Source organism: Ranitomeya imitator, chromosome 7 (genome assembly GCF_032444005.1).
Source record: "Ranitomeya imitator isolate aRanImi1 chromosome 7, aRanImi1.pri, whole genome shotgun sequence".
Classification (NCBI taxonomy): Eukaryota; Metazoa; Chordata; class Amphibia; order Anura; family Dendrobatidae; genus Ranitomeya; species Ranitomeya imitator.
Window position 1 is genome coordinate 180815618 of NC_091288.1, and position 12169 is coordinate 180827786.

The 12169-nt window shown below is 39.5% G+C and overlaps 1 protein-coding gene across 6 annotated transcripts in view; it reads left to right on the forward strand.

The window, feature by feature from the left end:
* The first annotated feature begins 1009 nt into the window (after nucleotides 1–1009).
* Nucleotides 1010–12169, forward strand: part of LOC138645089 (pancreatic secretory granule membrane major glycoprotein GP2-like) — a 66359-nt gene continuing 55199 nt past the window's right edge. For 4 of the 6 annotated variants that reach the window (XM_069734141.1, XM_069734138.1, XM_069734136.1 and 1 more), the window contains exons 1-5: nucleotides 1010–1074; nucleotides 1167–1276; nucleotides 2701–2918; nucleotides 4428–4582; nucleotides 11407–11649. In XM_069734141.1, the coding sequence (XP_069590242.1) occupies nucleotides 1183–1276; nucleotides 2701–2918; nucleotides 4428–4582; nucleotides 11407–11649 (710 nt within the window). In that variant the 5' untranslated portion in view covers nucleotides 1010–1074; nucleotides 1167–1182. The remainder of the gene's footprint in view (nucleotides 1075–1166; nucleotides 1277–2700; nucleotides 2919–4427; nucleotides 4583–11406; nucleotides 11650–12169) is intronic. The other 2 variants (XM_069734142.1, XM_069734143.1) reach the window with 1 other exon arrangement.

A 12169-nucleotide genomic window follows, 5' to 3' on the forward strand; every position in this document is an offset into this window, starting at 1 on the left:
GTTCTCACACCAAGAACTTCATCAGATAGCTCCAACTTGACTGCAGAGACACATGAAGATTCCAGAAGAAGTTCATTCCCAGGCAGAATTCTTGTATTAAGTACAAGAGTAACAGCAGCAGCTGCAGTAGGTAAAAAGACAATTCTGACCCAGAGATGTATAGAGATGAACCTTGAAAGATGGCTGATAAACACTAACTGGAGAAGTAAGGAGGACTTACTGTATGTACTGTATGTACATCAGAGCTGGGCTTCACAATAGAACTCTACTTCTTGGAAGCATTGATGAAGACTGATTGCATAGCAGTGTAACATCAACAATACTGTATGATTATCAAGTCATGGGACATGACACCCTATGAGTATTATGCTTCGAGTGTGGGAGGAAACTGTAGAACCCAAGCACAAACACAAGGAGAACATACAAATAAATATTATTCTTGCTGGAATTTGAACCCAGGACCCCAGCACTCCAAAAGGCCTGTGCTATCCACCGAGCCATTGTCCTGCTCATGGTACACAATAGAACTGTTTGACTGGCACACCATTGAATCTACTCCTTGGATGCGTTCTTGTTGGGATTTCAACCAAGGACCCCAACACTGGGCCCACAATAGAACTCTACTTCTTGGACGTCTTCTTGCTGGGATTTGAACCCAGGAACCCAGCATTCCAAGAGGCCAGTGCTAACCACAGAGCCACCGTGATGCTCATGGTGCACAATAGAACTTTTTGACTGGTACACAATAGAACTCTACTTCTTGGAAGCAATGATGAAGACTATGTGATAATGTTCTATATTTAACTAAAGGGTGTGTTGTTTGTCCCGGAGATCACAATTTTTAGTGTATAATGTTTGTCCCATATCCGAATATAAATCTTCATGTCAGGTATATATTTTGGTCTTAATGACTTTATTGATGCTCAACACCCGTAGTACGCAGGTTTACAGGGTAATAAAGAAATAACTAGTTTTATATATAAACCACTAAGCTACTGTTCACAGCCCCATTGAATAAGTTGACCACTTGAAGGTTAGACCTCAATTTTACTATGCCCAAAAACATCAGCACAGGTTTGTACAGCAGATTTTCTTTCTTGATTATATTTGTATATTTTGTATTTTTGCACACCTTACTTGCTGTTATCTCTTTACTTTGTGTGTAGACTTAAGAGCTCAATAATGCCTAGCCAAACAATGCAAAGAATTATCCAAATAAGCATTATATTGCTTTTTGGATTCCATTCCGATCTAGCTTCACCCACTACTGAGAAAAGTAAGTAAAATAGTATTTTATCTTAAATTATTGACAACACTAATGCAAAAATATACCATGAATCTGCCATGAAGCACAGCACGTTAGTACTTATTATTTATTGTAGAAACATGTAAGTAGTTTTACTATTTATTTTTCTCAAGGACAAGATCTTTATTTTTTATTTTTTCATGAAAAAAAAGTAAACAAATATCTTTTTTTTTAATTTTGTGCCAAGCATCAGTTTAATAACCAAAAAATACTCATAATTTCTAAGAAGTTGGAGGCTACAGTTTTAGTACTAATTAGATATATTTTTATTATTATTATTTAATCTCGAGCCATGGTGACCTGATGGATGAACGCTCTTTAGGAAGATCGATCTTTTGCAAGACTAGATAAGTCCACCAGGGTCGTCTTCATCATTATCTTAATAGTATCCAGCCAGTAATTGCTTTCTTTATATGATGTGTCCAAAGTAGGCAAGACATCAAGTCATAGCTTGATGTTCCTTGCTTCGAGCTTCATGTCTAGCTTGATTTGTTCCCAAATTTATACATATTACATATTATATAATATATTATATATTATATTAGTAAGTCAAAACCAGGAAAGGAACAATCGGAGGAAAAGTGTAATAGAAACACGTGCTCCTCTTCTGAAATTTGAATTTGAAATTTGAATTTGAATTTGAATTGTGGCTGTGGCTTACAAATACCGAGATAAGAAATTCACCAAATAATCAAAATGTGCATGTGGCCTAAACGTCAGTGGATGAAAAAAGATTGGACAGTCTACCTACTGCAGTGAACAAAAATGAGAAAAAAATGGAAACAACTAGGATGAGACCTGAGAAAAAAATGGGTCCATTTCTCTTGGACAGTAACAGTCACATGGTTGTGTGAATTTAGCTTAAATTTGACATTTTTCTATATGTTAATACAGAAAATGTTCTTTATTTATCAGATGGACATTGAAGTCCTTTTTTTTTCTTTTGAAACTAATTTTGATGATTATGATTATGAAAATAAAAGTGAAAATGTGCTTCACTACCAGACACAGGATATCACCAATCTGTTTTCTAAGACATAGGGTAAGTTTAAAAAGAATTTGATACCATCAGCCAAAACATGGTAGCTCCTGAGCCTCATCAATAGGAAGTGAAACGAGAATATGAAAAATATCGGTCAATTTATCTTTCATTTGTGTCCTAAAAGGAGTTACGGTATATCTTTAAAAAAGTAGGAAATAAGTGCACAATAAACCAGAGATTGTTGAAGTCAGAAAAAGGTGACATAAAATATATGCCAAAACTTGAGTAGAAGAGAACACAAAGTTCCCACGAAGTAATGGTTTAGATTTAAAATGCAAAATTACTGCCTAATTTAATTACAATTCAAAATATAATATGAATTTCTTCTTTTTTTTCCCCCTTTACAATATAGTTGGTAAAATCTCATCGCTTCCAAATTACATTTGCCCGACTCTCATCTGTGGGTCAGAAAACATGACCGTCATTTTTCTGATATCCGATTTAAAAAATCTCAAAGTGGACGTTAACAACATCCATCTCATTGACCCTTCATGTAAGGGTTTTAAGGATGATAGCACTGTATCCATACAAAGTCCAACTAAAAACCGAATGTGCGGTACATATGTGATTGTAAGTAATACCAATCGTTGTTTAACATTCTGGTAAACCACTTCAACCTCGAGAGACATTCGCATCACATGTGACCGATCTCATATTTTAATATTATATATTGGTGACTTTTTGACTCTGCGTATTTCCGCAGGATCAAAAACACAGCATTCTACAGTTCTAGCAAAGTGGATGTGATTTATAGAAATGTCATGCCCACTGCACTTCTTTTTTACCCTGTGCACACAGAACTGTGGTGCGCTTGTCAATTTCTCTTGCAGATATGCTAAGTTTTGGAAAATCTGAAAGTTAATAACGCACACAAGTTTTCTGTGCATTTACGAGGTAAAATATCAATATTAATAAAATTTTGTTAAACGCCAAATACCAAGAATATAAAAAATAAAGCAGCTTTATTATTATAATTTATTATTATTATTATAGCGCCATTTATTCCATGATGCTTTACATGTGAATCTAAAACATGACATAACAAAAAGTGACAAAAAAATGCAGCGTCAAAACACAATAAAAATGCATTTAAAAAACGCACTCGTCGTGGGCACAAAGCCCCTAAATCTGTGCATATTGCCTGCAAATTTTGCTGTGGGTTTTGTTGCAGATTAGCTGTAAATTTCACCCTTTCCCATATCTAATGTCAAGTTCACCCATTGAGTGTTTGATGTGGATTTTACTCACTTATTCGTGCACTTAGGCTATGTTCCCATGATAAGTATTTAATGAGACTTTCTGCCCCTTTTTTGCACCTATTACGGTAAGTAAATCAGGTCACTTGGGTTTTTGTGTTTTCTTTTAGATGCGTTTTTATCTCGTTTTTGATGCTGCATTTTTTATCTGTCATTAGAATGTCGTGTTTGAAATAAAACTGCTTTATTATTGATAATTCCTGGTATTTTGCTCTGACAACAGTATATTGATATAGTCATGTGTGGATTACATGCGCTTCTGATGTATTTCCGCTGCAAGCATCTTGTAAAAATATGAAAACAGCAGCACACTGTATTTGATCCAATCCAGGGTTTTGCCATGTTTTCAGTTTTTTTCTGGGTGGTGAGTGACTGATGCCAATAAACTGTACATTGTTTCCTCAGTGTAAATCTATCAAAAAGGCTTAAAGCCCTCTAACATGAGCTGATAATTGTCAAACATTAAATTGGTATAAAAATGCCTGCAACCACCTTATGATAGTTGCATTGGATAAATTCAGTTGCGATATTTTATTTTCTTGCATCCACATTCACTAAATCCTGCCTAATATTTTGAAAGCCAGGAAATAGTCGTAAACCATACGATGACTTGCACCCTTATTGTTGTGCTGGATCCCATAGATGGTATATATAATCTGAATGAAACCTGATAGACCGTGTAACTTTTAAGGGTTTTGTTGAATTTTGAAAAATAAAAAGATTTATTATTGTAATGAATGCTCTACAATATTCAGTCTCTGTTACTACAAGCTAGTATAATATTGTGGTATGCCTCATTGATGTAATGATTATTCATTTACAGGTAAATGAGACACACGCCAATTACAAAAATAACATTGTCCTGAAGCCAGATCCTTCTCTGGAAGTTTACAGAGAAGACTACGTGGTTTACTTCTCATGTATCTACCCTCTGAATATGAATGTTTCTTTGGGGACTGGTTTGAAACCCATTATCAGGTTTACCTATTTTTTCATATTTAAAGCGATAGTAGAACATATATTTTCTGTTATGTCTTAAAGAGGTTCTTCCATGAGCAAAGTACATATTCAATTCAATTCAATTCAAATGAGCTTTATTGACAGGACTAAGTACACGTTAGCATGGCCAAAGCATATGGTAAAAATATGGGGGTGGGGGAGGGAGGCATATAGAGGTCCAAGATATATCAGACACCTTTTAGAGGATAGGGGATGTTTCCAGGGTGGGGTATAGGAGTCCATGACATATCAGGCTCTTTAGTCGGGGGATAGGGATATGTCCAGTGTTGGGGTACAGGAGTCCATGACATATCAGGCTCCTCTTAGTCTTTGGCAGGCACTGACATATTCCGCTTCTACGGCCACTGCACTTTCCTCTTCCCCCAGTATTATCGGCAGTTTCTCTTCCTCCTCCGTGGAGGTGAAGTCTGGGAGGAGATCAGACAGTCTCTTGAAGTGAGTGTCCCTTACTGTAGAGTATTTGGGGCACCTCAGCAGGAAGTGGGCCTCATCCTCCACGGCCTCCTGGGGGCACTGCTGGCAGAGTCTGCTCTCTCGGGGCTTGTAGTTCTGTCGGTGCTGCCTGGATTCGATGAGTAGGCTGTGGGCGCTCAGTCTGTACCGGTTCAGGATCTGTCGATCTTTGGGGTTTTCTAGTTTCTGTAGATATGGGGACAGTTTGTACTCCCTCTGTAGATTCTGGTATATTGTCAGTTTCTTGGATTTGTTTATGTTGTTCCTCCAGATGTTGAGATATTCCTCTTTGACTTTGTGTACCATTTTCTGGATTTCAACTTTTGTCAGGCCATGTAGGTTGATGGCTTGGTGAGACTGGCTTTGGGTACTTTTTCTTGGGAGGCTTCCTGGTGTAGGAAGGCTTTGTGATGGTAGGAGCTGGGACTGCTACTTTGTAGATGAGCCTTGAATGACAGTGCCTTCTTCTTTATTGCAATGTGTAGTGGGAATCTGCCCAGCTCTGCTCGGCAGGCGCTATTTGATGTGCTCCGATGGACTTGGAGAAGATGCTTGCAGAACTCTAGGTGGAATATTTCTGTTGGCCCAGCGTCCCACTTTGACCAGTTTGGGTATGAGACTGGGCCCCAGACCTCACTACCGTACAGAAGGATTGGGGCAATGATGGAGTCAAAGATTTTTAGCCAGACGGTTACTGGTGCCTTGAGATGGTACAGACGCCTTCTGATGGCATAGAAGGCTTTGGATGCCTTGTCTTTTAGTAACTCTATGGCTTGCTTGAAGCTCCATGACTGGCTGAGTTCTAGGCCCAGGTGTACCTGTTGGTTTCTGTAAGTGGACAGTTGTCTATCATAAAGGTAGGATGGCCAGAGGGTTTCTGCTTTCTTTTCTGGAACACCATGATATTAGTTTTTTTCTCATTGATTGGAAGTGCCCATGTGCTGCTGAAGGTCTCTAGGATTTTCAGATGATCTTGGAGGCCTTTCTCAGTTGGTGATAACAGCACGAGGTCATCTTCATACAGCAGAAATTTCACCTGGGTGTCATGGAGGGTGAGTCCTGGTGCTGAGGAGGACCCTAGGGCCACTGCCAGCTCATTGATGTGGATGATAAAGAGCGTTGGACTGAGGCTGCAGCCCTGTCTCACTCCTCGACTCTGTTGGAAATAGGCCATCCTCTTTCCGTTGACCTTAACACTGCAACTGTTCTCAGTGTATGAGCTTCGGATGACGTCATATGTTTTGCCTCCTATTCCGCACCCCAGCAGTTTTAGGAATAGTCCTGGGTGCCACACTGAGTCGAAGGCCTTCTTGAAGTCCACAAAACAAGCGTATATCTTCCCGTTCTTTGTATTGTGGACGTGGCTCTTGATGAGGCTGTGCAGAGTGTAGATGTGGTCAGTGATGCGGTGGTTTGGCATGAACCATGCTTGGCTCTTGCTGAGGACGTTGTGCTCGGTGAGGAAGGTGAGGATCCTCTTGTTCAGGATGCAGTTGAAGAGTTTACCCAGGTTGCTGCTGACACATATCCCTTGGTAGTTTTCTGGGTCGTACTTGTCCCCATTTTTGTGTATAGGGGTTATGAGGCCTTAGTTCCAGTTTTTGGGGAAGCAGCCGGCCTGCTACGATATTAAATAGTTTTGTTATCGCAGCTTGGATGTCTGGAGGGCTGTATTTCAGCATTTCTGGGAGGATGTCATCTGGACCGCTGGCTTTTTTACCTTTTATCTGTGTGATCCTTTCTGTTATTTCTGTCAGTGTGATTGGTGTATCCAGAGGATTTTGGAAATCTTTGAAATTTTGCTGCATATCTTTCAGTTTTTTCACAAGCTCTTTTTGTGCCAGGTTCAGGTCTTTGTAAAGGTCCTTGAAGTACTGGAGCCAGATGTTGCTGCTCTGGATGTGGAGGCTGTTGCTTTTCTGGTTGGATGCAAGGTGATTCCACAGTTCCCAAAATTTGTTGTCTTCAAGGGCATCTTGGAATTGGAGGAGTTTGGTAGAGATGTCGTTTTGCTTTTTATTTCTGAGGATGGCTTTTTAATTTCGTTGTACGGTGTGGTAGGCTTCTCTCAGAGTGGGGTTGTTGGGGTCTCTGTGTTTTTTATTTGAGGCCATTCTTAGGGCCTTCCGTATGGTCTTGCATTCTTTGTCGAACCAGTTGTTGGGATTTTGTTTACTCCGTCTCTTGTTGATGCTTCTTTTCAGGTCAGACATTTCTGCCATGGCATATACAATGTCGTTAAGGTCTCTTACCGCTAGTTGTACTCCTTCTGGGTTAAGTTCATACACGTTATTATGGAAGCATTGGAGCTTCTCCTTGATCTCTGGTCTGTTGATGGCATCTTTGTATTTTGGGGCCGACATCTTAAACCATTTGAAGGATGGTGGCAGGCTAAAGAGGTCAGTCTTTTGCGGGGTTTCTGAGGGTGATTTCTTTGTGGATTTGATGTATAGGAGCAGTTGGTTATAGTCTGACAGATGTGTTTGTGGGGTGACTATAAGGGTACCAATATTTGTAGGGTCCATATCTGTGATGGTATAGTGTTGTGAATTCTGTTGTCGGGCTCCCTCCTGTGGTCATGAATGGTACTTCGGCTGGTTCTGTCCATGGGCTTCCTCTGGTGGGTGTTTCTGAGTTTCCTACCTCAGGTGACGAGGTTAATTCGTTAGCTGGCTGCTCTATTTAACTCCACTTAGATCTTTGCTCCATGTCACCTGTCAATGTTCCAGTATTGGTCTAGTTCACTCCTGGATCGTTCTTGTGACCTGTCTTCCCAGCAGAAGCTAAGTTCCAGCTTGTATTTCTTTGGTTTACTATTTTTCTGTCCAGCTTGCTATTTTATTGTTGTCTTGCTTGCTGGAAGGTCTGGGACGCAGAGGGAGCGCCTCCGCACCGTGAGTCGGTGCAGAGGGTCTTTTTGCGCCCTCTGCGTGGTCTTTTTGTAGGTTTTTGTGCTGACCGCAAAGTAACCTTTCCTATCCTCGGTCTGTTCAGTTAGTCGGGCCTCACTTTGCTAAATCTATTTCATCTCTGTGTTTGTATTTTCATCTTTACTCACAGTCATTATATGTGGGGGGCTGCCTTTTCCTTTGGGGAATTTCTCTGAGGCAAGGTAGGCTTTGTTTTTCTATCTTCAGGGCTAGCTAGATCCTTAGGCTGTGCTGAGTTGCATAGGGAGCGTTAGGCGCAATCCACGGCTATTTCTAGTGTGTTTGATAGGATTAGGGATTGCGGTCAGCAGAGTTCCCACGTCCCAGAGCTCGTCCTTTATTATCAGTAACTATCAGGTCATTCCGTGTGCTCTTAACCACCAGGTCCATTATTGTCCGGACCACCAGGTCATAACAGTATAGTCTATCACACTGCTGCCCACATGGGAGTTTAGGGTATGTCTTCCCAGTGAGTCTTCCTTGGTGCGGCCATTGAGGATACGAAGTCCAAGGCTTCGGCATAGGTTCAATAGCGTTCTGCCGCTTTTATTAACTGTGCAATCATAGCTGTTCCTGTCAGTGTGCACTGGGTTGTCACAGTCGGTATCTGCTCCAAGTATATAGATGTTTCCATCAGTGGTCAGATAGTCTCTTTCTCTTCCCGTTTTTGCGTTGAGGTCTCCGTGGATGAGAACGTTGCCAGGAGTCTGGAAATGGGCAGCTTCAGTCTTTAGGGTCTCAAAGCTGTCTGGGTTGAAGTATGGAGACTCTGGAGGAGCTACGTACACTGCACAGAGGTAGATGTCGGCCCCGGATGTGAGGATGGAGCAGCTTATTCTTATCCAGATTTGGCTGTCTCCTCTCTTCACTGCTCTGATATGTTCATGGAGCTCTTCTTTGTACCATACTAATATTCCTCCTGAGCTCCGGGCCTGTTTGATGCTTTTGTTTTTCTGGGCAGAGACAGAGAATTCCCTGTATCCGGTGGGGACATAGGATTCATTATAGGCCTTAGTCCATGTTTTAAGGAGGATCTGTATATCAATGTCCTTCAGTCTTTGGTTAAAGTCATGGTTGTTTGTCTTGCATCCGAAGGCTGAGGTGTTCAGGCTATTCACCAATTGCAGATTAATGCGTACAAGCTTTGACTTATGTTACTGACTTGATTTACAATGATCTCACAGGGCTGGTAACAATGCAGAAACATTCGCTCCTGTGATAAAACAAACAGACAGGGAAATGTGTTTCTTCAGAAAACAGTTGAGAGTCCCTGCAGTGTCACTGGCATATTCACTAACTCTTTCTCCCCTGTCCAGGAGCTGTGTATGCATGCTGGACCAAGAGCTGCTTTAGCTGTATGTGGTCAGACACAGCAAATAACACAGTATATAGCAGGGGCACATTTATAAGGAACAGTAATATTTTTCTTCAACACAACTAATTGTGGAACTTATTAATATTTCAAGATATTATTATTAATTAAGATGTACTTTGTTCGTTGGACAACAACTTTAAGAACACTAGTATAAAGTCAATACTATGCTCTAATGCTCCTTGGTATTGTATTTTATATTTATTTACAATCAATAATGGTAACAAATATAATTATTCTATAATTATTAGTGCTAGTAGTAAAATGGTGGCTCAATTCTGCATGAGGAGCTATAAGCCACATAAAGATATTCATGTAATACCATAGTCCTAGTTCCATAAACCACACTGAAATCACTGACCTCTCCCTCCTCTAATGCAATAAGCCCTTCTATTACTAATACTGTCTGATTTTTGTAGCCGGCTGTCTACTAATAAATCCATCCTTTCAGAGAGTAAAAAATTGTGGACTTGTTGAGTGCCGAAGGTTATTCTCTTTGTATCTTAGTTTTTTCCTTTGAGCACCACCTAACTAGATGAGTGCACCACTTTTGATCTGACTATTATGATTTTTGTGCCCCACACTGACCATCTTAAATCAACTCTTTAAACTCTTTGGGACTGGACCACTTTTCATTTTTTTCACTTTATTTCTTTATTTATAGTTTGAGAAAAGGGGGCATTAAATGTTATATAGTATCTATAGAATCTGTTGTGTTTTGACCTTCTATATACCGCAGTGTATAGTGAAAGTTTTGGTCTCCTATAGAGCTCAGCCACAGTCTGAGCTTCCTAGGAGCACCATGATGGAACCTGCTGGTGGTCTTCAGTAGGCCTCTGGTTGCCAAGGTAACCCAACCAAACCCCGAAATCGTACAATTTAAATGCTGCTGTTTGTGATTGGTTAAAATGGTCAAACAACCACTCTGGTAATTGCTGTTGCTGTACAGGCAATTGCTGGTTGAGGAACACAATGGCATTTGCTGCATGTGAAGCGGACTCAGCTCCTGAGCCTGCTCTGTAAATGTAGGCTACATTATGGACGTACAGTTATGTCCTTATGTGCTAAGGGGTTAAGGACCAAGCTGTTTTTCGCTTGCCTTTTTTATCCCCACCTTAAAGGGAATCTGTCACCACAGAATCAAAGTTTAAACCAAGCACAGCTGCTCTGTGCTTCCGGGCGGTGCCAATCATTTAATCCACCTACAGCTCTGGCAATAATTTGGAGACCACTGCAAAATGTTCAGTTTGTCTGATTTTTCTCTTTATAGGTATATTTTTTAGTAAAATGTAAATTGTTCTTTTATTCCATAAACTTCTGACAACATGTCTCCAAATTTTCAAGCAATAAATTTTGTATTTTTTTCTGAAAAGGAGAAATGGTCAAAATTACAAAAAAAGGCAACAGTGCTTTCAGACCTCAAATAATGCAAAGAAATCAAGTTAATAATCATTTAGAAACAACAATACTAAAGTTTTAACTCAGGAAGAGTTCAGAAATCAATATTTTGTGGAATAACCATGATTTTTAATCACAGCTTTCATACGTCTTGGCATGCTTTCCACCAGTCTTTCACACTGCAGTTCTTCTTTGTTTGATGGCTTGTGACTGTCCATCATCCTCTTCATTACATTCCAGAGGTTTTCAATGGGGTTCAGGTATGGAGATTGGGCTGCCCATGACAGGGATTTGATGTGGTGGTCCCTTAATTTTTGTCAGAGCTGTATATGTTCTCCGTCTTTCTCCACCATTTTCTGGCTCTATGAATCTAGAGATGTCAATCAAAGAAGAATTAGATGGAAAATGAGGGAAAGCAAGCATAATATACCTGGCTGCAATCGTGCAGACATTCTCTGATTCATGCTGCCCGAAGTTTGGGATACATGAGTTCCCATTAACATATTAAGTCATGTAAAAAACTAACTAAAACACCATTTTCTCATGAAAAATTCCTTTCCAATGATTTTGTCTTTGTAAATTTTTTATTACTTGAAGAAACTAATTTAATTGATTACTACATTTTGCAGCACAAAAATCCTCAACGTTACAGGAAGTGGTCAATTTGAAGTGAAAATGGCCATTTTTAAGGACCCTGCTTATGTAATTCCCCGTGAGGAAGGAGATGTGCTTTCCACTAAGGACATGCTGTATGTTGGTGTGAACATCACTAAAGGAGATACGGATCATTTTCACCTAGTGATGAAAAACTGTTTTGCGACCCCTACAAATAATATCTATGACAATCTGAAATATTACATTATCAAACACAGGTAAGTGATTTTATGTATTCTAGTACATTGCTCCATTGTATGTTATGTTCTCCAAATCATATAGATAACTGTCCAATAATATAAAGGATGGACTCATTTTCCTACACAAAAGGCTTTACTACTTATCTCAAAGTATTTTTCAACCTTAATAAAGTCCAAGCAGTAAATTTCCTTAGTACTTTAGTGATAGCGTATTTGACCATACTAACAGGGGCGAAGTGTCAATATTTAAAATACAATTTTTTGGGGTTCTTTTAGTGTTTTGTGCCCTTTTTTTCCTTGCTTCAAAATTCATATTTATATTTGCTTTTTTTTAAATTCTATTTTTATATATGTTCACAAAATATGCTTCAGTCCCCAAAAGAGAGATGTTATGTACTTCATATATTTTTGCGCAATTTTTGAGCCATTTTTTTGAAATGTGCAACTGAATGTACAAAAATTAAAGGCAAAAACACACAACTAATTATATGTAAAATCTAGGAATCATGTGTACTATTTTGAGGAATCTGGAGCAGAA